The sequence below is a fragment of the Balaenoptera borealis genome, assembly GCF_965194805.1.
Source record: "Balaenoptera borealis genome assembly, chromosome: 10".
Lineage (NCBI taxonomy): Eukaryota > Metazoa > Chordata > Mammalia > Artiodactyla > Balaenopteridae > Balaenoptera > Balaenoptera borealis.
This window is the reverse complement of record NC_138874.1, coordinates 9,607,354-9,632,791: the sequence shown is the minus strand read 5'-3', so window position 1 is coordinate 9,632,791 and position 25,438 is coordinate 9,607,354. Positions and strand designations below refer to the sequence as shown.

General features: G+C 37.6%; 2 protein-coding genes across 5 annotated transcripts in view; one reads left to right on the top strand and one right to left on the bottom strand.

Moving 5' to 3' along the window:
- The window catches only part of GPR137B (G protein-coupled receptor 137B), a 47,950-nt gene extending 35,863 nt beyond the window's left edge, over positions 1 to 12,087 (top strand). The window contains exons 6-7 of the mRNA XM_082407718.1: positions 7,633 to 7,757; positions 9,336 to 12,087. Of these exons, the coding sequence (XP_082263844.1) occupies positions 7,633 to 7,757; positions 9,336 to 9,447 (237 nt within the window). The 3' untranslated portion in view covers positions 9,448 to 12,087. The remainder of the gene's footprint in view (positions 1 to 7,632; positions 7,758 to 9,335) is intronic.
- Positions 1 to 25,438, bottom strand: part of ERO1B (endoplasmic reticulum oxidoreductase 1 beta) — an 84,342-nt gene that overhangs the window by 3,809 nt on the left and 55,095 nt on the right. For 2 of the 4 annotated variants that reach the window (XM_082407677.1, XM_082407678.1), the window contains 2 exons: positions 25,135 to 25,268; positions 18,115 to 20,645 (listed from right to left, as the gene is read on the bottom strand). In XM_082407677.1, the coding sequence (XP_082263803.1) occupies positions 20,585 to 20,645; positions 25,135 to 25,268 (195 nt within the window). In that variant the 3' untranslated portion in view covers positions 18,115 to 20,584. Of the gene's footprint in view, positions 1 to 18,114; positions 20,646 to 25,134; positions 25,269 to 25,438 lie in introns of those variants that run through there. The other 2 variants (XM_082407679.1, XM_082407676.1) reach the window with 1 other exon arrangement.

Below are 25,438 nucleotides of genomic sequence, written 5' to 3'. Positions count from 1 at the left end.
GAGTGCACATCTGAGTCCTAAGGGGTGAAAGACCATTGTTCAAAGTACTATTTTTTTTTCCTCTGGATATTTAATGTTCTTTCCATCACATCTCTGTTGATTAAAATGAAAGAAAGAAAAAAAAAAGAGTATAAAGAATCATCCTGGCTGAGTTTCAAAGTACTACTTTATTACGTGAATACAGAATAATAGGGATGGTCTCATTTGTACTCTTAGGTCTCACTGTCCAGGGAAACATGTCAGCCTTAACACACTCTCTGTGTATGTATACAGAGTTACTTGGCTATTGTGTTTGAATATATTTACTGTTTAGGGTATTATCTAGAGCAGTGGTTCCCAAACTTTTTGGCGTCAGGACACTTTACACTGATACATTATTATTTGTTGTTTTGTTTGTTTTTATTGAGGTATAATTGATATAACATTATATTCGTTTTAGGTTTACAGTGTAACGATTTGATATTTATATACATTGCAAAATGATCACCACAATACGTCCAACTAATGTGTCACCACACATAGCTTATCAGTTTTTTTTTCTTGCAGTAGGAACTTTCAAGATCCAGTCTTATAACTAATTTCAAATATGCAATACAGTATTAACTATAGTCACCATGTTGTACATGAATCCCCATGACTTATTCATTTTATAACTGGAAGTTTGTATCTTTTGACTTTCTTCACCCATTTCACCCACCTCCCACCTCAGGCAACCACCAGTCTGTTCTCTATATTTGTGAGCTTGGGGTTTGTTTGTTTTTAGATTCCATATATAAGTGGGATCATATGGTATTTACCTTTTTCTTTTTGTCTTTTTTTTTTTTTTTTTTTTTTTTTATTTATTTATGGCTGTGTTGGGTCTTTGTTTCTGTGCGAGGGCTTTCTCTAGTTGTGGCAAGCGGGGGCCACTCTTCATCGCGGTGCACGGGCCTCTCACTATCATGGCCTCTCTTGTTGCGGAGCACAGGCTCCAGACGCGCAGGCTCAGTAGTTGTGGCTCACGGGCCCAGCTGCTCTGCGGCATGTGGGATCTTCCCGGACCAGGGCTTGAACCTGTGTCCCCTGCATTGGCAGGCAGATTCTCAACCACTGCGCCACCAGGGAAGCCCTCTTTTTGTCTTTTTCTAGTTGACTTATTTCACAGCATAATGCCCTCAAGGTCCAACCATATTTTTGCAAATGGCGAGATTTCATTCTTTTTTCTTTTTTTTAAATTTTATTGAAGTATAGTTGATTTACAATGTTGTGTTAATTTCTGCTGTACAGCAGTGACTCAGTTATACATATATGTATTCTTTTTCATATTCTTTTCCATTATGGTTTATCAGGAGATTTCATTCTTTTTACAGCTGAATATTTCTAGTGTGTGTGTATCACATTTTCTTTATCCATTCATGCATTGGTGGACACTTGGGTTGTTCCCACATCTTGGCTATTGTAAATAATGCTGCAGTGAACATGGGGGTATATATATCTTTTTGAATTAGTGTTTTCGTTTTCTTCAGATAAATATGCAGAAGAGAAATTGCTGGATCGTGGTAGTTGTTTTTAATTTTTTGAGGAACCTCCATAGTGGCTGCACTAATTTACATTCCCACCAGCAGTGCACATGGATTCAAGGATTCCCTTTCCTCCGCATCCTCGCCAACACTTTTTTTTTTTTTTTTTGATTATAGCCATTCTGACAGGTATGCAGTGATACTGATTGTGGTTTTGATTTTTATTTCCCTGATCATTAATGATATTGAGCATCTTTTCATGTAACCAGTTGGCCATCTTCTTTGGAAAAATGTTCAGATCCTCTGCCCATTTTAAAATCAGATTGTGGGGGTTTTTTTGTTTTTGTTTGTTTTTTGTTTTGCTATTGAGTTGTATGAGTTCTTTATATATTTTGTATATCAACCCCTTATCAGATCTAGGATTTGCCAATATTTTCTCCCATTCAGTAGGTTGCCTTTTCATTTTGTTGATGGTTTCCTCTGGTGTGCCGAAGATTTTTAGTTTGATGTAGTCCCACTTGTATATTTTTGCTTTTGTTTCCTTTGCTTTTGGAGTCAGATCCAAAAATTGTCAAGACTGATGTCAAGGAGGTTATTGCCTATGTTTTTTCTAGGAGTTTTATGGTTTCAAGTCTTTCATCCCTTTTTTAAAAAAAATTTATTTATTTATTTTTGGCTGTGTTGGGTCTTCATTGCTGCGCGTGGGCTTTCTCTAGTTGCGCTGAGCGGGGGGCTCCTCTTCGTTGCGGTGTACGGGCTTCTTATTGCAGTGGCTTCTCTTGTTGCGGAGCACGGGCTCTAGGCGCATGGGCTTCAGTAGTTGTGGCTCGCAGGCTCTAGAGCGCAGGCTCAGTAGTTGCGGCACATGGGCTTAGTTGCTCCACGGCATGTGGGATCTTCCCGGACCAGGGCTCAAACCCCTGTCCCCTGCATTGGCAGGCAGATTCTTAACCACTGTGCCACCAGGGAAGTCCCTTTCATCCCTTTTGAGTTAATTTTGGTGCATGGTGTAAGATAGTGGTCCAGTTTTCCCAGCACCATTTATTTAAGAGACTGTCCTTTCCCCGTTGTATGTTCTTGGCTGCTTTGTTGTAAATTAATTGACCATATATTCTTAGGTTTCTTTCTGGGCTCTCTATACTGTTCTATTGATCTGTTTCTATGCCAATATCTTACTGTTTTGATATACCTTCATAATATAGTTTGAAATCAGGGGACATGATGCTGCTGGCTTTGTTCTTTTTGCTCAAGTTTGCTTTGGCTATTTGGGGTTACACTGATAAATTATTGAGGACTGCAAAAAGTTTGTTTGGAGGTGTGTATGTGTGTGAGAAAAATTTTAAATGCTCATTTATTAATTCATTGTAAATAATAAACCCATAGCATGTTACCATAAAATTTTTTTATGAAAAAGAACTATATTTTCCAAAACAAATTAGTGAGAAGAGTAGCATTGTTTTAAAATTCTGTGACTCTTTTTAATGTCTGGGTTAATAGAAGACAGCTGGATTCTCATATCTGCTTCTGCATTCAGTCTGTAGTGATATGTTGTTTTGGTCGAAGTATATGAAGAAGATCCAGCTTCACAGAGATACATAGTTGCAAAAATGAGTATTTTAATAGCTTTTTGATTAGCATAATTGTGAATATTCTTTAATATACACTCAAACTCAACAAGTTGTGATTTCTTAAAAGTTAGCTGCAATATGGAATCTAAAACCATATCACTGAACTTTTCAGGTTGTGTTATTAACATCCATTGGTTTACCTTGCACTTTGAATGGATCTTTTACCCATGCATAGTTTTGTATTTAATACCATGCATTGGTCATTTGGAAAATTCTGGTTTATTGAGTTATACAGATCTTCCAAAAGTTAAGTTTTTATTATACAATATCAAAAAATATATCTCTCATTCATTAATATTACCACTGATCATCAGAAAAATCTTTAAATATTGGGAAGCTGCCAAGCTCATGGTGGGGAATACAAGTTTTCCAAAGCTTTAATTTTTGCTTCAATGCTCAAATTTGATCAGTGACAACAAATACTGTCATATGTTTTCCTTGAAATGACAGCTTAGTTCATTCACTTTTGAGACAATGTCTGCCAGATGCCCACGTCTGAAAAATCATGGTTGTCATGAGTTTTCAAGTTGCATGAAAAAAGTAGCTACAGCTCAGAGTTGTACAGGTTCTTTTCCTTACAATAAAATTGGTCAGTTTTTCCTGCTTCGTTTAGACCTTCTTAAGTGAACCTTTTTCTAACTGTGATTGTGTAGTGGGGGAAGAACCTGGTAACTACTAGCGCAGTTGGTGCCACTGCTTTGAAATCTGCTAAAGCACCAGCACTTTTACTGCTTTTGCGCCATTGGTGCCAATGTGAACACAATGGAAAAGGCAAATAGAATCTTAATATGCTAATTATGTAAATAGGTATGACCTTGTCAATCCTTGAAAGCATGGGGGGGGGAGCCTCCAGCAGTCCGTGGACCACACTGATAACTGCTCATCTACAGTAGCATGTTAGTGAATTAAAATGATTCTTTATGCCTTAAAGGACATTATCTCCTAATTCATCCTGAGGGAGTGAATTCATGATACAAAATCATAAATAGAAAACCCTTTCCCATTTTTATATCATGCTCAGGAAGTTAAGTCTCATTAGCAGGTAATCTGAGTGTCAGATCTGGCTTGGTGAAGCACCAGTGTTCATAAAATACCCTTGGGCAAGACAACCAGGGTTAATGCCATTATTACACACAGAACTTGCTAAAAATAGCTAACAGTTATATAGCATTTATAGATGCTAGGCACTGTTCTAAGCACTTTAAATATATTAAATTCTTTAATCCTCACAATAGCTCTGTAAGGTAAAATCTAGTATTATACTGATTTTGAGATGAGGAAACTCAGGCTCAAGATCCCCACGGCTAGTAGGAGGCAGAGCCTGGATTCAAACCAAGGCAGCCTGGCTCCTAAGTCCATGATTTTATTTTATTTATTTTTCTTTTGTTTCTTTTTGTGACTTGTTTATTTCACTTAGCATACGAAGTCCATGATTTGAATTCTGTGCTGCACTGTGGCTTTACTTGGCATAATAACGTTTGGAGAAGAAATTAAATTCCTAATGACTCAATAATAATCCTATTACTATCTGTAACTTCTGTAATTGCTTGGAGAAAAAGGTCAAATATTCTTTTGGGGGGAGATTTATAATTTAACTCATACTCATTGACTTTAAAAGGGCACATACTGTAGGTGGGGCATTTTAAAAAAACGTTAACTACCATTTGTATCCAAAATACAGTTGGTATAAACAAGCCTCCACACTTGGCATCACTAGAGCTGGTGTAACAGGATACTCAAGGTGTGGCTCTTTGCCATCCACGTCAGAATCCCGAGGGGTGCCTGGTGTAAGTACTGATGCTTGGGCCGTGTTCTGGACCCAGTTCAGAATCTCTGGGATAGGTTCTGGGAATCCACAGTTTAAATAATTTAATAAGTACCCAAGTGATTTGAATGCACTGTAAAGTTTGAGAATCTCTCTCCATTTCATATATATATATATTTTTTAATAGCTTTATTGAGATATAATTCCCATACCAAACAATTCACCCATTTCACTTGTATAATTCAGTGGGTTTTGGTATATTCAGGTATGTGCAATCATCACCACAGTTTTTAGAACATTTTTATCACCTCAGAAAGAAACTCCGTACTCTTTATCTATCACTCCCCATCCCCCTGCCCCCAAGCGACTACTAATCTACTTTCTGTGAATATAGATTTCCCTATTCTGGACTTTGATATGAATGGGATCATACAGTATGCCATTTTCTGTCACCGGCTTCTTCTACTTAGCATAATGTTTTCAAGGTTCATCCAAATTGTAGTATGTATTAGTACTTCGTTCCTTTTTATGGCCAATTAATATTTCTTTGTATGGATGTGCCACATCTTATTTATCCATCCACTGATGGATATTCGGGTTGTTTCTGTCTTTTGGCTACTTATGAATAATGCTGCTATGAACATTCATGTACAAGTTTCTGTACATATGTCTTCATGTCTCTTGGGTATACATCTAGGAGTGCAGTTGCTGGGTCATTTGGTCACTCTAGGTTTAACTTTTTTTTTTTTTTTTTAATTTTTATTTATTTATTTTTGGCTGTGTTGGGTCTTCGTTTCTGTGCGGGGGCTTTCTCTAGTTGCGGCAAGCGGGGGCCACTCTTCATCGTGGTGCGCGGGCCTCTCACTGTCGCGGCCTCTCTTGTTGCGGAGCACAGGCTCCAGACACGCAGGCTCAGTAGTTGTGGCTCACGGGCCCAGCTGCTCCGCGGCATGTGGGATCCTCCCAGACCAGGGCTCGAACCCGTGTCCTCTGCATTGGCAGGCAGATTCTCAACCACTGCGCCACCAGGGAAGCCCTAGGTTTAACTTTTTGAGAAACTGCCAGACCGCTTCCCACAGCGAGTGCACCACTTCGCATTCCCACTAGCCATCCTCCCCAGCACTTGCTGTTATCTAACTTTCTGAGTCAAGATGTCCTGATAGAGATCTCATTGTGGCTTTTGATTTGTATTTCTGTGATGACTAATGATGTCAAGCATTTTTTATGTACTTACTGGCCATTTGTATATCTTCCTTGGAAAAATGTCTATTCAGATCTTTTGCCCACTTTTAAAAAAAATTTAATTATTTTTCTTTGGCTGCGCTGCGTGGCTTGCGGGATCTTTGCTCCCCAACCAGGGATTGAACCTGGGTGCTTAGCAGTGAGCTAACCTAACCACTGGACCACCAGGGAATTCCCTGCCCACTTTTAAATTGTCTATTTACTATTGAGTTGTAAGAGCCCTTTATATATTTTAGATAGAAGTCCCTTGTAAAGATATATGATTTGCAAATATTTTCTCATTCTGTGTCTGTCTTTTCACTTGATGGTATCTTTTGACCGAAAAACGTTTTTAATTTTGAAGTCCAGTTTATCTGTTTTTTTGGTTTGTCGCTCATGTTTTTGGTGTCATATCTAAGAATCCTTTGCTAAATTGTAGGTCATGAAGATTTGCCCCTATGTTTTCTTCTAAGAGTTTTATAATTTTTACTTTTTCGTTTAGGTCTTTGATCCATTTTGAGTTACTGTTTGTATATGTGTGAGGTAAGGGTGCAACTTCATTCTTTGTATAGACATTCTTGAACTGCTATAAATAGTAAATTTGAAGGTGTCCCACCTTGTATAAGTTCCGCTTTGCTTCCTATGTTTGGCTAGATGAGTCTTAGAAAAGCAGAAATTCACATATAGATACCCATCCTATAATAACCTTTTTTCATACTCTATTGGTTAACTTTTAAATAGACCACTAGGGACTTCCGTGGTGGTCCAGTGGTTAAGACTCCGTGTTCCACTGAAGGGAGTGCGGGTTCAGTTCCTGATCGGGGAACTAAGATCCCACATGCTGCACCGTGTGGCCAAAAAAAAAAAAAAAAAAGACCACTAATGATATGTACAAAGATGTCAAACAAACGTGGGATTTTATGCCAGATTGAATCCACAAACGCGGAATCCGCATATACAGAGGACTGACTGTACTATATCATTTTATATAAGGGACTTGAGCATCCTCGGATTTTGGTATCTGTGGGGGTGGGGGGGTCCTAGAACCAATCCCCTGTGGACAACTGTAATTTTTTTTGAGAGGTGAACTCAGCTTGGGGACAGAAACAGGAGCAGCAGATTATAGAAACTGGATAAGAAACTCTCTCAAAATTTCATCATTTCATTCTTTTAATTTGTTGTGAATGCCCACATCATTATACAGGTTTATATCTAATTTGGGACTGTCTAGTTTGGCTGATTTGGGTATTGTCTGGTTTTTCTATAAGAGATTAAAACGGTGATAATTCACTGCTGCAAGCAGAACTCTGAAAGAAGATTTTGTCCGTACTGATAAGAGAAAAAGTTAATATCGCTTAAATTAAAAAGTAACTGAAATGAACACTCCAGCTGAACAAGTGCCTCCATCCAGGTGAATAGAGCATCTTTAGTCTCCTGCAAGAAAGAGATGTTATTTCTCTTTGCCTCGTGCAAGGCACAGTGTCTGAAAATACACTGAACCATTACACTGTCTTTCTAGACCAACCCTGGAATGGTCCCCAGCCATGGATTTGGTCCCAGATCTTATTTCTTTGACAACCCTCGAAGATATGACAGTGACGATGACCTTGCCTGGAACATTGCCCCTCAGGGACTTCAGGGAAGGTAAGACCCTAGTTCATGCTGGAGGGGTGTGGTTAGGAGGCTGAGGGCCAAGCCAATGAAATGGATTCAGACTAAACGGAAATGCCTACATAAAACCCCAGAGCTGGAGGTAGGGTGAGGCCAACAGAAAAAGGAGGGGAAGCATCTGAGTAGTAAGACTAACTGCAGCCAGAGTCGAGACCCACCTCCTGAGATCGTGCGCTTCGCGACCTCTGCCAAGGCCACGGTCGTGGTCTGCAAACAGGAGGTGGGGTAGCTACTGGATTCCCTTCCCACTCCTCAGCCCAGGGACGCTTCAGCCACACTCCACTGCTCAGCGATCAGCCTGTCCCCTCTTTCAGCCTGTGAATCTGGGACTTCAAGGCCAGCAGGGGCGAGGGGAGCAGAAAGGGCTGACCTAGTGCTTGCCTAGCTCCTCTCTTCACTCTGCTGTCCTCCCAGGACCCCGGGACTGTTCCTATGAAAGGGTAGCTTCAGGCTGAGTGGTTTTTAGACGTGAAAGCTTATCTTATGTAATCCTTTGTGAATTTAAAGACCCACCGTTAACATATTAAGGTAAATTCTTTTTCCCCCTGGGGCAAAATGATAAAGATATGCTTGCTTTTCTGCTCTTTATTACTACAGTAAAATTCTTAGAAAACCTTAAAAGAGGTCTGAAAGGAGTCCTTGTTATAGGGACAGGAAAAGCTGGGAGAATACCTTGCTTTCTCAGTGGATCAGCGAGCAGAGAAATCCTGGTCAGATGATAGAATAAAAGATCGTGCTGGGGAGAACAGAGAGCAGAGCAGCCCACCCCGCCAGCAGGTGTAAAGAACACAGATCGTTGGGAAAGGAGTCAGTGAACTCCAGGACTCTGAGGTCAAAAGGTGTCCCATCTCTCTTCCCTAAAACTGTTCTCTTATCCAGTCCCCCACAGCATTGCCTGTTCGCTAGGTATGTCCCTCTGTAACCTGCTGGAGCAGCCCTAACCTCTCACATGCCGGAAGAGACACAGCTGAGGGCGCCCTCGCTACCTCCTGTGGAAGAAGAAAAGATCCCCTTTCCATTACACAGAGGAAAATGATGATGATAAAACAACAATAATGTACATTATGGAGAGCTAACTGTATAGTAAGATTCTGTTATAAACATTTTACAGGTATTAACTCACAAAAGCCCAACAAGGTAGTTACCAATATTACTCCCATTCTAACAGATAATAAAATTGAGGCACAGAAAAAAAATGTTTTAAATCGAGGCACAGAAGTTATTTGTCCAAAGACACACAGGTAGTGAGCTATACTCTCCATTAGGATTCAGATACAATTTGTTGCTAAAGCGTTTTGTTATACATAGTGATTGGCTGCAGTATTACTACACTTCTGGGCTCTATAGAGTTCAGGTGACTTTTGTGGGTGGTCTTCTAGCCACTGCGTATAGCACTTGTTAGTGGGAAAACGGGCTTCAAGAAGCTACTTTGAACAGCTTTGGGATTGTCTAGTTTATACAAAACCCCAGTTCTGTCTACCTAAAATTGGCATGTCATCAACAGTCAGCGTAATGTTTCACGTCACTGAAATCTCTCTTTTTCTTTTCAAGTTTTGCTCCAGACTGCTATGATTGGGGACAACAAACTAACAGCTTCCTGGCTCAAGTAGGAACTTTACAACCAGACTCAATTTTGGATCCTGACAAACCAAGCCATGGGTAGCATCAGTTAACAAGTTATATGGACGATGCCTCAGTTGAAAATCTTCAGAAAGACTAATTTAATGACAGCTGAATTTTTAGGGCACGTTTCCTTAAGAAATAGGACTCGATTTTTCTTTGTTACAGGTTTCTGATGGCTCCATAGGACTAAGCAATAATTTAGATTGATAAAAACCTTATTTTAGTACTAAAAAGTGAGCCTGGCTGCCTGTTTCAGTGAGTATAATTTAAACTTCAAAAAAATTCTGTACTTTTATAAAGATGTATTTTATATAACTTAATAATGCTAAAATATACTAGGATTTTTTGAGAATGTTACTGCAATATATGTTGTAGTTTGCACAGACTTTTATGCATAATTCACTTTAAAAGTATACAGTACATGGTCTGATGGTTTTTTTGTTTTGTTTTTTGTTTTTTGTTTTAAAGGCTTTTGGACTAAAGCATTCCTCAAATCCTTACCTCTTCAGATCGCTCAGATTCTGGTAGACTCTAAGTACAGTTGACAGCTAGAAAGCCGATTGCAGCGCCAGTGTTGAAAGTTACAATGTAGCAGAATGTCAGCGGACTACACAGTAGGTAAATCGGCTCCTTAGAGTTGTGGAGGCATAGACGGTTGGTTCCTCAGAGAATCTCCTAAATTTTGCCAAAATTTACTACTCCTTTAAACAGGGCACTAATGTATACCTTCAGTGATAAGTTGATGTTAATAAAAACATTGATAGAATTGACTTACACTATTAAACTTCCTCTGCTGTATTCAGAGATTTTTGCACAGTTTGTTAGCTCAGTGAATCTAATACCCATCGCCTCAGGACTTCAGCAAGACTGCACCTTTCCCAGCTCACTGAACATTCATTACTGAACAACGAAGAGGTTCTCAAAAGGGGTTTAATAACAGGTAACCCTGAGTCCTTGAGCCAAAAGACGATGTGGAATCCTAACAGTTTTCTTATAGTCTCCAACCATTTTTAAAATAATACTTTTTATTTTTAAGTAGCTCCGAAAGCAGCCCACTGGAAGCTGCATGTTTAAAATGGTAGTAGCACTGCAGTATCCTATAGCATGAGTCCTGCCTCTCAGCCATGTAAAAGGGTATTCCAGACAGTTGCTTATAAGTTGTCTTTCATTTAAGTGAAACACGTCATGAAATACTAGTTCCCCAACCATAAATGCCATTCTAAAATCTCCAAGTCTATATATATATGTGGCCTGCAGTTATAAAACTGCCTATAATAGGAGACTGTACGTGGCTCTGTCAGGGAGGCTAGGGGTACTAGAGAAAGTACTGTTACCAGAGAGAAAAGAATCTTTCTGCTCTGCCTAGGAAATCTTACATCTCGGGACAGAGGGAGGGGCAGGTGAAAAGGAACTTATATTAGTAAGTTCTGCCCACGTAATGAAACCCATTTCTGATGTCTTCCTTCCCAGTTTGGCCTTCAGGAATAACTTGTCTCCGGGCACTGATTTCACAGCGATCAAGTCTGCTTCTCTTATCTTGATGGTATTTAAAAATCAGGATCTCAAGTTTTCAGTGGGTCATGATTGGGTTCTTCATGTGTACCAACACCTTCACCCTGCATAATCACACACAACAACATTCTTGCTTTTCAGTATATGGAAGAATTTGGGTCACGTATTTAAAACAGTTACTGCCAGGGAAAATTCTACACTGAAGCAAAATTTGCACTGATTATTCAGGTTACCTTAAAATATTATAAGTTGTTATTCTAAATGGCTTTAAGAACACCCTACTTGTCATACTATCTTTGTTAGTGATACTTAGAAGAATTTAAAGGCAGACTCAGCAAATGCGTAAAAATCCTTTAAATCATGCTTTCAGGAAGTACTGCAGTTCTTCAATATTAGGTCAAAACATCATGCAATTATTATACTCATCCTATGACATACAAATATCTTATTATTCTTTTATTATTGGCAAGAAAATTGAAATACTCAGCATTAACTGATAAAAGCCGTAATCTATTTTTATGATTAAGCTGCTAGTAGTATTTGAACTATTATTTTTTTATCAGAAAGGATAAAAATGTTCTAAGTGCCTATTTTTCTCTTCTTCCCTTTTTGAAAAGTAATGCCTTAAAGTAATGTAAACACATCTAGAATATGAAAAACTATGATTGTAACAAACTCTCTCTCATAGTAAATGATCACGTATACTCTGAAATGTTGTGTGTATGGTGTGGAAAGGAAAATTAAAATTTCCTTTAACTTCCTAATTTACTTGTGTTGCCAAGTACACTAACAAAGCTACTCCTAGGTGAAATACTAAAGGCCAAGAGAAGGCAAGGAATGGTGATTACTGGTTCTAAAATACCCAACTGTCCTCTTGTTTTAAGGCAACATGATGAAATTAAAACTCCCATAATTCGAATGTTAAAAAAGTATGGGGAAGTATGGCAATATCACTGAAAATTTTGTACCATCATTTAGCTAAGGCTGATTCAACACTAAAAGGCTGCATGTAAATGTTCCTGTGTATCCACTGGAAATATGCGTAACAGTTAATTATGGAGTTAGTTAATTGTCTAAAGAATTCCAACTGATGTGTGTACAGGCAGACCTTGGAGATAACTGCAGTTTGGTTCCAGATCACTTCAATAAAGCAAAACATTGCAATAAAGTGAATCACATGAATTTTTTTGGTTTCCCAGTACATATAAGTTATGTTTACACTACACTGTAGTCTGTTAAGTGTGCAGTAGCATTATATCTTAAAAAGCAATGTACGTACCTTAATTTAAAAATACTGCTAAAAAATGTCAACCATTATCTGAGCCTTCAGCAAGTCATAGTAGTAACATCAAAGATCATGGATCACCTTCACAAATATAGTAATAATGAAAAAAGTTTGAAATATTGGGAGAATTACCAAAATGTGGCACAGAGTCACAAAGTGAGCAAATGCTGTTGAAAAAATGGCGCCGACAGACTTGTGCGATGTAGGGTTGCCTCAGACCTTCAATTTGTAGAAAATGCAGCATCTGAAGTGCAATAAAGTGAAGCACAGTAAAATGAGGTCTGCCTGTAAGATATCCTTCAGGGGCTCCTTTTCCTTTCTACAATTAACCCATTTAATTGAGCTGATGATTAAAACAGCCGGAGTGTAACACACAGAGCTGTGGACTCGAGGAGGTTTTGATTCTTACAGTATACACACCCCAGTCACATTGAGCTATGCCAGTTCCTTCCTGAATGTGTCGGGCACATTGCTAATGACGATGCTGGTTATTGTGTTTAGCTGCTTACATCAGGCACACTTGCTAATGCATCCCCCAATTTTCTCTCTTACCAAAATCCAGAAGAACTGCTCTTTGTTGGCCTTGAACAATTAACCCCTATTAAGGGGAAAGGAATAAGCGTTAGTAAACCCTAGAGCGTGAGAAGTGCTTTGAGAAAAAGGTCCTCATTTACGTTTACATAGTATTACAAGAATATTGCTTTTACTTTTTAACCATAAAGATGAACTTATATTAGAACTAAATGGGTCTAAATATTTGAAATTATCAAGATTTCCAAATAAAGAAACTTTGTTTTTTTTTTTAAAAAAAAACTTGCTCTCGTGTCTTTAGATTACTGCATGATAAAGTATAGGGCTGATCAAAGACACATCTAATATGCATTTCTAATTTTTATTCCATATAGGTGAGAATTCTTTTTAATTGGAAGCACTTCTAACTATGCATAATGCTACTTAAGACTTCATAGTCCAGATGGAGGAGCTTTTGGAAAGGATCAAGCTAAATAGTGGAATTCTTCTCAAAGACTATAAACAAACTGATTAAAGTGAGGAAACATTTTTTTAAAGGGACCATGAGGATAAGGAAGTGGAATTCAGTCAGTGTTTATTGAGCACCTACTATGTGCTAGACCCTGGGCTCAGTACTTGTGTCTGTGGACCCAGTCTGTGGACACAGCACCACCCTTATATTAACCCTACTCTTGGCACTTAGCAGGTATGTATTTATGAAGAGCCCTTGCACCAAAGGGTCAGAATACCTTAAAAGTCAGCTGATGTTCGTGTGCCTCCAACCTAGATCTCTGTGTTCATTCCCCGTACCTGTCGCTCAGCTCCTCTGGGCCTGGGCACTGATGTGGGTTCATTCAGTGTGGGGTTCTGAGACTGGCTGCCAGGTCATCAAGTAGGGGTTTCAAAGTCCTCAGGTCCAAACCCGTTGACTCAGCAGCTCCTAATGGTATCTACCTGGTTCCTCTAAAGCTGGATTCCGTACCTCTATCTCTATCCCTTGACCTGTCGCTGGGACCCACCCGCTATTTTCCTAGAGACTAATCATACCTTGCCAGCATTCATTCTTTAGCCTCCAAACCTCATCTGTCCTTTTGGAGCTTGGTGCCCTACCACTCAGAATATTAAGAGTCTTTTATCTCCAGAACATGCTTTCTGTCTCTGAACTTTTAAGAGCCTAGTCAGAACTAGAGATGAGCTGCCTGCTCTCCAGCTGGACCCATGACCTGTTTCTTCTCAGCCTGTGTGAGCTTCAGAATCCCTCTCTCTTCTCTGCTGAGCCCTGTCACTCTGACCTTTCTTGACTCTGACCCTCAATTTCCCAGGACCCTTGCTAACCTACAACAGTCCCTCCCATTTCTTTGCAGTCCCAAGTCATACGTGCTCCTTGAAGGCACTGATTGAGGTATAGAAAGGGTGAGTTTAGGATAACCAAATAATGCTTTACCAGCGCCATTCAATTTGTGCTACTGTATACCCTTGGTGTGTTATCCCCTTGGTGCATTCACTAGCCCAGAGTCTGGGCTTCGGGTCTGCAGCCTGAAAACCTGTTAAAGGACAGCAGAACACTTACCCATTTGGAGATATATTCTGTGAAGGAAATCCGCACGAAAAGTTAAATGACATCAGAATGATGCATGGTGAATGCAGACTCTGCCCTGACCAAGTGGTGGTAGGTAGATGATTTTAATTGATTTTAATCGGCCTGTGACAACTTGATGGCACTGTCAAGCAGACAACTAAGATTCATTCACATCGAGGGGACCTTCTCCACTAGACAGGTTTCTGTGTTAACCTATTCCTCTTCGACTGATACACAGTTGATTACTGAACATCGTGAAGGTTAGGGGGGCTGACCCCCAAGTAGTCAGAAATCCACATAGAACTTTATAATCAGCTCTCCGTATCTCCGGTTCTAAATCTGCAGATTCAACCAACCACACATCGCGTAGTACTGTAATATGTATATATATATTGAAGAAAATCTGCATGTTAAGTAGACCCGTGCAGTTCAAACCCATGTTGTTCAAGGGTCAACCGTATTCTTCCTCTAGGTGCATTCTCGCTATCAACTAGATACAACCTAGTGAGGTTATAGAATTCATAAGTTACGCGATGGCAGGGATATCTGTCTGTTTTGTTCGCTGCTATATGCCCAGCTCCTAGAGCAGTGAGTGAGTACTCAAATCCTGTTTCTTCTGGTAGATATCGCTGGGGCTTTTTTAAGGTGACTTCTTGCACTTGCACTTTTATCCACTGCATATTAATTTTAGAAGATTAATACTCATTTAAGGGCCCCTGCCTGTTTTGTTATGAATCTTTGACAGACATCCAACTTTTGGACAAAGCATCCATAATGGAGTAAAAGAGGAAATAAGGATTATATAGCAAGATAGCTTCTAAGAATGATTTGAGAACTAAGTCTTAAAACAGAAGCACTGAGGTGAAATTCTGTCTACACAGGCACCTCACGTTCTGTCTCTTTGCTCTCACCTGTCTGGGCGCTGGCAACTAGAATACTGAAATGATTAACAACAGATAATGAAAAGTAGATTTTTATCAGGTGAAGTATCAAATTAAAAGAACAGTGACACATTATGTGGTTAAAAGGGCAACCCTCCAGAGAAAACAATGAGGTGGGCAGAGTTTTTAGCATGATTCATTTGTTTAAGGGTTTTTTCTTAAAGCTCCTATGGAACAAACAAGAACAGCTAAAAAAATCATTTTAAAAGTTTGAAAGGGGGCAGGGTAGGTAAGAGGGGGCCAATGTACCAGGTATTAAAACATCGGCCCTGAGTAGTTAAAACTGTGGTACAGGTACAGGACTGAACAGATCCATGAAATAGAGAAGCCAGGATCTGAGATGAGATACACGCAGCATCTCAAACTAATGAGGAAAGAAGATAAGCTGCTCGATAAATGGTACTGGAGTCAATGGGTCGTCGTCTGGGAAGAAATCAGCCTGGGTCCTGAACTTGCACTTTATGCCAGGGTACACTCCAAGGGGTCACAATTTAGATCTAAAAAACTAAAGTCATAAAAGTTCTAGAAGAAAATATAGGTGAATTATTGCTGTGGAGTGAAGAGGGCCTTCTTAATTATCACTTAAAGTCCGGAAGCCACTAAAACATTAATACATTAGACTGCATAAAGACAAATCTCCATGGCTAAACCACCATAAGCAAAGTCAAAAGACAGACTGGAAAAAAAAAAAAGTACAGCTTATTACAGTCAAAGTATGAACATCTCTAATAAATAAAGCACTCCTAGAAACTGATAAGATCAACAGTGCAGTAGAAAGATGGGTAAAAGTTATGAACACAAAAGGAAATAACGGCTCTTGAACATATTAAAGGTAGTCAGCCTTACTCATGATAAGAAAAATACAAACTAAAATACACTGATACATAATTTTGCACCTTATCAGAATAGCAAAAATCCAGCTTTTTAATAACACCGGTAGGGGCTTCCCTGGTGGCACAGTGGTTAAGAATCCGCCTGCCAATGCAGGGGACATGGGTTCGAGCCCTAGTCAGGGAAGATCCTACATGTCGCGGAGCAACTAAGCCCGTGAGCCACAACTACTGAGCCTGCACTCTAGAGCCCGTGAGCCACAACTACTGAGCCCATGTGCCACAACTACTGAAGCCCACGCGCCTAGAGCCAGTGCTCCGCAACAAGAGAAGCCACTGCAATGAGAAGCTCGCGCACCGCAACAAAGAGTAGCCCCCTCTTGCAACTAGAGAAAGCCCACGTGCAGCAACAAAGACCCAAGGCAACCAAAAAATAAATAAGTATATTTAAAAAAAAACAAAACACCGGTATTGGTTAAGGCTGTGGAGGAGCAGATACTGCCTTCAACTGAAGGTGGGCGTGTGAATTGGCAGCCGTCCCCTGTGGAGAGCAATATTCTAATATCTTTCAAAATTACGAACGCACATGGTCTTTGACCCAAAAATTCCATTTGGGGGAATTTAGACTACAAGAATGGCAAAAATACAATGTCTGGAAACAATCCAAATGCCCATTAATAGGAGATTGGCTAATTAAACGATTGCATAGTCATATAATGGGATACCAAGCAGTTACTAAAAAAAAAAAAAAAAAAAGTGATTAAGCTATCTATTAACATGGGAAGACTGCCAAGAAAAACTAAGTGGGGGGGAAAAAAAAGCAAACAGTATGTATATGATGCCACTCTTTGGGTAAAAATGAGAGAAAAAATAAGACCTTTTGTATTTGTTGGTATATGCCTTAAAGATGTATGGACGGAAACATAAGAAACCAAGCGCAGAGGTTACTGATGGTGAGGGCAGGGGAAGGGTGCCCAGTACAGAAAGTTGGGCCCAAGAAGGACGACGTTCCACTGTAGAGCTTTGTATATTTTTTGGTTTTTGAACCATATGAATGTCATTACCTTTTCAAAAAATAAAATATATTTAAAAAGCTTTATGACTCAATACCAATCAAAAGATGCCAGAAGTCCCCAGTTTTTAGTTGAATGGTAATAAGCCAATTTATAAACTAACACAAATACACCACCTTTTGAGCCGAGACTCTATAGAGCCAGGCTTTCTAGTTTCAAACTCTAGTCCCACAACCTAGAATTTGTGACTATGGATAAGTTACTTAGCCTCTCTTATCCTCAGTTTTCGTATTTAAAAACAGAGAAGTAATTGTACTTACCTGCTAGGGTTGCTGAGAAGATAAATAATCCATGCAAAGCCCTTCAACAGTGGCTGCCAATGAGTGCAATGATGATTTTAAACAGAAACAACCACAGACTACTTAGTTTCTCCCTTCGCCACAAATTATAACCAAGTTTTCATCTCATAAGAGGAAACATTTAAAAGGGGGTTAGAGAAATAAAAGAACAAGATAGGAAGATGGCAGAAACATTTAATTCACATTTTCTATAATCTGGTGGGTACAACAGCAAATTATTTGGAATTCTGTTCAAAATCAAAGCTGCACCCGTAGATGTTACTTAAAATAGAGTACACATAAATTTGGTGTGTGTCTATGTTGTTTTGTTTTACCAAATAATTTCCATGGTACCATGCACCCAGTCTGTATTTTGGTGAATAGCTATGGTTTCTGCAGGTACTTCAGTGTGCAAACTGCTGAGAGGTTTACTGTGAACTGTTCCCAAATTTCCAGATGAAGGCAATGCTGACAGAGATCAAAATAGCTGTCCCTTCTTATATACAGTGGCACCTAGATAGAGTTGGAAAACATGGCACAGTGTTTCATATAAGTACAGAGATTACAAGTACTGAGTAATTCACAATGTTAAAATGTCAAAATAAAACGTTGGATTTATCGGATTTCAAAACTGTAAAAACCATTACTACTATTCTGTCTGATCCTCCTCATAATCTAAGAATCAACACAAGAGAAACATTTAAATTTACCAGTTTTAATATACAGTATTTCTAACTTACATAGATGCCACTTAAGAAAAAAAAATAAACTCATGCCATTGAAGGAAGGAATATTTTCCTTTTCTGCATTTTCATTACTTTATCAGCTGGTACAATCATTTCTGTCAAGTTATATTATCAAGTGTTGGACTTTTAAATTAGGTGATGAGATAAAGACAAAATGCCAAGAGGTATTATTGCCAGGCAAGCATTTTCACAATGCAGTCGGTACTCTGGTATCACTTGACAACAAAAAGGTATGTGAGTTGGAAAAAAGTTTATATCACAAGGACCATAAAACATCACCAGGCTCACAAAACAAAGATTCCTATCACTTACACATTCATTTAAAAAGCACACACATACACGAAAATGTAGGCTGCCCATCACAATCTAATTTATGGTAAAATAAAGTTAATCAAATAGATTTCAGCTTAAGAATACTTCATTTGTTTATTTTCTTGGTAGTGAAAGATCTGTTAAAACCTTTAAAAGAACTTTTTACCCTAACTAGATCTTTTAATTCCTAGAACTCACTCTAATACACAATTTTAACTAAGCTTGAAACAAATCACAGTAAAGGAAAGAAGCAAGAAATGGAAACGACCAAAGATTTTCTCCAGGAAATAGAGCTTAAATAATAGCCTTTATCTTTAACTGAGGGAACGGTGAAGTAACACTACCAAAAAGATTTTTAAACTTACAGTAATAATAGACAAAGTGCAAAACATTCACATTTTCTTAGACTCTGAAAAACACTAAGAATAATTCTTATTAATTTACCAGCAAGATTACTTAGATATTCACTTTTTAGACAAATTTACCTGAAGGTCCCCCTCTCCCACCAGACAATACTTGCATCCCTAAAAATGAAAAGAAAAAGTGGAGGAGGCTCCAACCAAGTCAGCCTGTTTTATTCAACTTAAAAAAAATACCACCACTATCAACAACAACATGAAAACTCTAGGTCTATAAAGGTTAGAAACGGGGTAAGAAAATAACTAAATAGTGAGATCTTACTCCCTCAAACCATAGCCCTCCAAGGGACAGCTAAGTATTTTTAAAAGAGGGATAAGCCAACTAAATACAAGTTAAAATATGCCACTAAAAATCATCAATGAACACGTTCAGACTTTGGCAGGATAAGATATGGGTTTAAGAGCACTTATTTACTTCATGAAAGACTGATACCCACATTACTTCTACACAGATGCAACCTTCCAAATTAATCACATTATATATACTAACACCTTTTAAAATAATCAATATTTTAAATATTAAGGATATTTAAATCCCAGGTTTAGAAAATGACAGTTTAGGACTTATGAAGTCATCTGTTGGTACAAGTCACATGAAGTACCATTTATATACAAAGAACTAAAAAAGAAAAGGTGGGGAAAGGGGAAGCTTAGAGAAGGTATGAACTAATTTATCTACTTAAATACCCTACCAAAGAAAATCAGATTGAGAGAGGATTGCATAGACTGTATTCTGAAATAAAATCCTTTAAAAATGCTTACTTTAAAATAGTAAGTTTTGTGTATATAATGTTTTCATTTGGTGTTATAAATCCATATAATTCCATTCAAATTTTATAAGATGGAAACTGTTAAATAAGTATTTATGCAATTTTTTTTTGGTTTGTTTTCTTAAACAAAAATTTCTAAAACTGGAGTAGGGGCAAAGAAACACACAATCAATAGAAACTGATTTACACGTTCTAAGTAAAGAATCCTCTTGAGCCAGCCCACTGCAGGCACATGAAATCTGGCTGGGTAGCATAGGGGATATTACTTATTCACCTTTGCCGAAGCAGGTCCTTTAGACCAAAGCAAAACACAACAACAACAACCTAAAATCTTCAATAAAAACCAATGAAACTGAAGTCTTGGGGATTCTTAAGTAACTACTATAACTATACATTGAAAGGGTCATTGATCACGCTGACACTTCCATATTACAGGAGGTGACACACAGAACTAGGCAAGGCTAAAAATACATTTAAAAATCACTGACAAATTTTTGTCACTGATACCTGCCCTAAGCAACATTTGCTCCCTAGTTCTCCTTTTCCATAACAGACTAGTTAACAGTATTATTCAGATGGAGACATAGTCATTTAAGTTTGACAGCTGGAAATAAAGAACAGAGTAAGCACAAAGCCAATTCTAAACAAATGGAAGAGCAGAATATTCAACAGGTGGAAACACGTGGAATTAAATACAGAATTAGTGCAGTTTACATGTTTTAAAAGTATATTTCATTTACAAATATCTCTAATTGATAATCTATTAAGAAGCATAAATATTCAAGTGAACATTTGAATTTTCTCTTTAAGAGTTCAGAATTCTTGAAGTCTGAAGATTAGTCTCCTTCTGCTGAAATGTCCAAGACTAAAAAGGCTTCACACAGTCACTTTATGTCTCTAATTAGACATATAAAAGCCTCTATTACCTACTGTGTTGTAATAAGACTTTGAAATTCTGTAACTCTTTTACACTTGTAGAAAGCCTACAAGAGAGAAAAAAAAAAGCATATTAGCACAGCTAATATGATGTGTACACATTTCAAATTATTGATGCTGTTATATGGGCTACAATTTGAAAGCAAAATCGAAAATAACATGACGTAAACAACACTGGGCAGTGAAGCTTCCATTTTTAAATGTGTATGCTATAATGATTAAAGACTGACAAAACACAGAGCTGTAGTTCGTTAGTCTTGGTTTAGAAGGGGCAAAGGAAGCCAGTTACTTCGTATTATCAACAGATTCTAGATTAATGATGGGAACAGTGGTATGATAATTCATTGCAATAAAGAATCTCAAATCATTTACATTTGGCCTTATAAATTCATTTTGCACACTACTCTCCAAATCCGCTTCTTTCTTGTTGTTCCCCAAACATGGATTTGTTTTAACCCAAACACTAATTTGTTTTAACACAAAGATACAGATTCTATTTATTCTGTCTATTGATGAATCCCTGTGCCCGCCCCATCCACCCATATTTATAGTGTTCAATAAATTATTGTTGAGTGAATAAATGAATGAAATGCTTCTGAGCCCAGACCCAGAAGTAAAACTCTAGAATGGAAATCATAAAAAAAAAATTCTGTAAGCTCAATTATCCTTAGGTACAATTCAGGGTTGATACAATAAAAATCTAATGTTTTTCTTTCTATAGCTTAAGATAATGTAGAATGCAGTACTGAGCCCATTTCTTTAAGAACTTAAGAGCTTTTCTTATATTGAGAGCTTAATGTATGGTAGGCAATGTTCTAAGCTCATCACAGATATAATCTCATTAATTGTTTAAAAACAATTCCACAAGGTAGATAAAATTAACCCTGATTTTACATTTTAGGAAAACTGAGGCTCAAATAAATCAAGTAATTTTCCCAGGGTTGCTCAGCTAGTAGAGTAGGTGGGTCCTAACCAGATCATCAGATCCCAAGACCATATGTCCTCTCAAAAAAATCTATGTCCTTTATGGTCTCAAAAACATTTTCTTTATATTCTTACAAGTTGTAGGATTAACAGAAAATGAATTCTTACTCTAATCCTCAGAATATTAGAGGACTGAAACAGTGTTTACTTATTATGAAAAAACAATATGATTATTAAACAAAATGTGTAAAATCATATGCTGTACCTCAAAGTACCTGTTTTAAAAAAAAACCTATCAAAATACATAGGAAGATACAGTAGAAACCAAGGTCCATAACTAAAGAAGAGAGAGCTTCGTAAAGAGCAGCGGCTGAAAAAAACAATGAAAAAAGTACGCTCAAAGTCTGATTCAGATACAAAATGGAGAGGGTCAGAAAACTCGAAGGTTATCATACAAACTAACTGTAGGTTACCTTTTACGCGGGGAGTACAAACTCACCAGCACTATATGGGACCAGAGTCTCTGTGAAGATGCATTCCAGACCTCACAATTTATTACACGAGAGATTTTCCACATTCCCTATTATTATTCTCCGACAGACACAGAAAGGCACAGAGCGTACCTGCATTTACCTACTGCTTTACCGGTACTTTTAGAGGGATACTAAAATATATTTTAATAGCCAACAGGTATATTAATTTGTTCCCTGGAAAATAAGCCATTTGATATAAATGTTGAAACTATCAAAAAATGGCTGTTAGTGTAGGAAAGACATTTGCAGAGTATTCAAGATAAAGAAACCACATTTCCCAGCCTTCCTTGGCCAGAACCAAGACGAAGCTCACTGTATGTCTCCGCCCACTAGCATCACATGACGAAGCAATGCGGTCCTGGCTGCCCTAATTGAGGCAGAATTGTATTATATAGGTTGTCAGACCAAGAAAACTACCAATTCACTTAACACGAACGAATGCACAAACCCTCCCAAAGTGCAACACGATAATTGTGTGTGTTAGTGCAGCCAAAATCATTTACTATTTAAATGGACTGATAATCAGGTGGAAGATACAATGAACAGATCTCATTAACAATTATTAAGAACAACTAATATTTTTTAAGGAAAGAGTAAGAAATGTATAGAATACATATGAAGGAAACAGTTAAACTCGACTAAGAAATAAAAGAATGACTAAATTGTGCTATGTCCATGCAATAGAATATTGGCCTATATTTAAAATAGTGCTTATGTATTTAAAAGTTGCTAAAAGAGTAAATCTCAAAAGTTCTCATCACAAGAAGAAAAACTCTGTAACTACGTGTGGTGATGGATGCTACTTAGACTTACTGTGGTGATCATTTTGCAACATATACAAATATTGAGTCATGACGTTGGACACCTGAAACTAATACAATGCTGTATGTCAATTATACCTCAATAAAAAAGAAAAAAATAACTTATGAAAAAAATTTTAATAATATTGGGAAATGATTCCAATGTAATGCCAAGTAAAACAGGATAAGAAAGCATACAAAATGTATGGTTTCAACTCTGTAAATATGTACACACACACACACACACACACACACACGTACGTAAATTTTTTACACATAAGTAGTGGGAAAATACACATTAAAAATACGCCAAATGTTGAAATCGTCCTAGGTGGTAGGGATATGAGCGATTTTAAAATTTATTTTCTAAATTACACTTTCACATGTTTTTCCAGATTTTCTATAATGACCATGAATTACTTTAATAATTAGGGGGAAAGAAAGATGAATATTTTAAAAGAGATTTTAAAAGCAGATGGCTGCTATTTGTTTTCCGTGGGGAGGAGAAGGGAGATTAAATTAGGCTGTACCTTGTTTGTGTAACCATCCCACCCTGAGTGTCATTACCCTTAAGAAAAGAAAGGTTTCTCACATCTAGTCTAGCCATAAAAACAATAAGACAATTTTTTAAGTACTGAAAATATTAGGGCACTAAACACCCAATGGTGTTTGTAAATCACCATCCCCACGCCCACCATTGCCATGGACTTCAGGTAGCATCTTGTGATTTAAAAGTGTCACACAGGACCTCTTTTATCTTCATGTTAACTCTGTGAGAAAGGTTTTTACTCCTCTTCATTATACAGAGAAAGGAAACAAGCTGGGAGAAAGGAGTGATGTACCTGAGCTCATGCTGCCAGTAAATGGCAGGGCCAGGATTCCAGAACTCTAGGACCTGATTCTGAGTCCAGTACTCTCTAGAGAGCAATAAAAGGTAATAGCAGGCTCTAGCTAGAGAACTGAGCTGGAAGGGTTGCATTTGTGAATAATTCCTTGTGAGACACAGAGAAATTTTGAGGAAGTTAACATCTGTTTCTTTCTCAATTTAATTTTATTTAGATTTAAATATGTTTTAAGAAGCAGATTCCCAGATATAGAGAACTAGTGGTTACCACTGGGGACAGGCAACATAGGGGTAGGGGGGTTAAGAGGTACAAACTACTATATATAAAATAAGCTACAAGGATACATTGTACAACACAGGGGATATAGCCAACATTTTAAAATAACTATAAAAGGAGTATAACCTTTAAAAACTGTGAATCACTATATTGTACACCTGTAACATATAATACTGTACATCAACTATCTTCAATTAAAAGTGTTTAAATTGATTAAAATCTTGTTTCATTTAAATTTCAAATAATTTAAATTTAATTCAGCTTCTCCTATTTTATCTTACTACAGGCCTCATAAGTGGGTGGACTGAATTTTTCATGAAATACCAATTACCAGTGGACATTCTATGTCTATCTTGTGTTTGAAATCTCAACCTACATGGTCATCTTTAAATACAGGGGAGCAACAGATGAAATCTTTGCTATTAAGATGGGGAAGGGGCAATTAATTTATTTTTAATTTAACTGCCTCTTTTTAACTTAAAAATGCATGTTAAGAAAACATAAGAATCTCTGTATTACTTTGTTCTTTATTTATTATTATTTTTTTAATTCTTCCTTGATTTGACTTTGCCTTTTTTCCCAGGGCAGTATAGTATTGTTTTCTCTGAGTTTCTCTGATTCTTTTCCTTCTCTTCTGTAGTCTTCACTTAGTTGGTACTGCATGTATCTCTATAGGCAAATTCAAATTATTTTTGAAACCATCTGTGGTATAAACAAAAAGCAAACTGTATGTATGTACACAGAAAACAATGGGGGAAAAATGAGTGAAAGAAAAATGCCTCCTCAGATTAAGACACAGAGCAGCTGAAAGGTTTAATGTCTTTTTCTTTCCTCACCTTCTGAGCCAAACTCTCCTTACTCCTGCTATTGTACTTGAACAAGTTAAAACCAGCTAAAGAGAATTTTATTAGGAGAATATTTCCCCACAAAATTGAGAAGGCAAACTGGGAAATGCTGGCAATTTGAAACTATTACTTTTTCCTGTAACCTGTAGAGAAACTGGCTTGTGAGTGCAGGTGCGATGCTATATGACAATAATGCTCCCTCTTTGTCAACGAAACAAAACAAAACAGACTACTTTAGCAAAGAAGATGATCTTTGCAGTTTGTTGAAACCAGCAGGGGAATCAAAAGTCTTCACTATGAAAACAGTTCTTACCTTCCAAAAGCATTTAAAAGAGCAACTATTTCCTGTCGAGTGAGTTGGAAGCCTTTAGATGGGCTGTTCTCTGGAAGCTTTTGGATTTCTTTTTCTGAGAATAATATCTTCAGGGCAGTTCCTAAACCCTGAGTCTAAAGAAAATAGTGATAAACTTTCAATTAAATTCATATAATAATAACTGCTATAAAGGTTTAAAGGAATACTCAGTCACTGTGATGAGAAGTCAGGAAATTCATATGAACTGAACTTTTCACGAAAATGTTCAACTATGTAAAATACAGTTTCTACTTCCTCACAGATT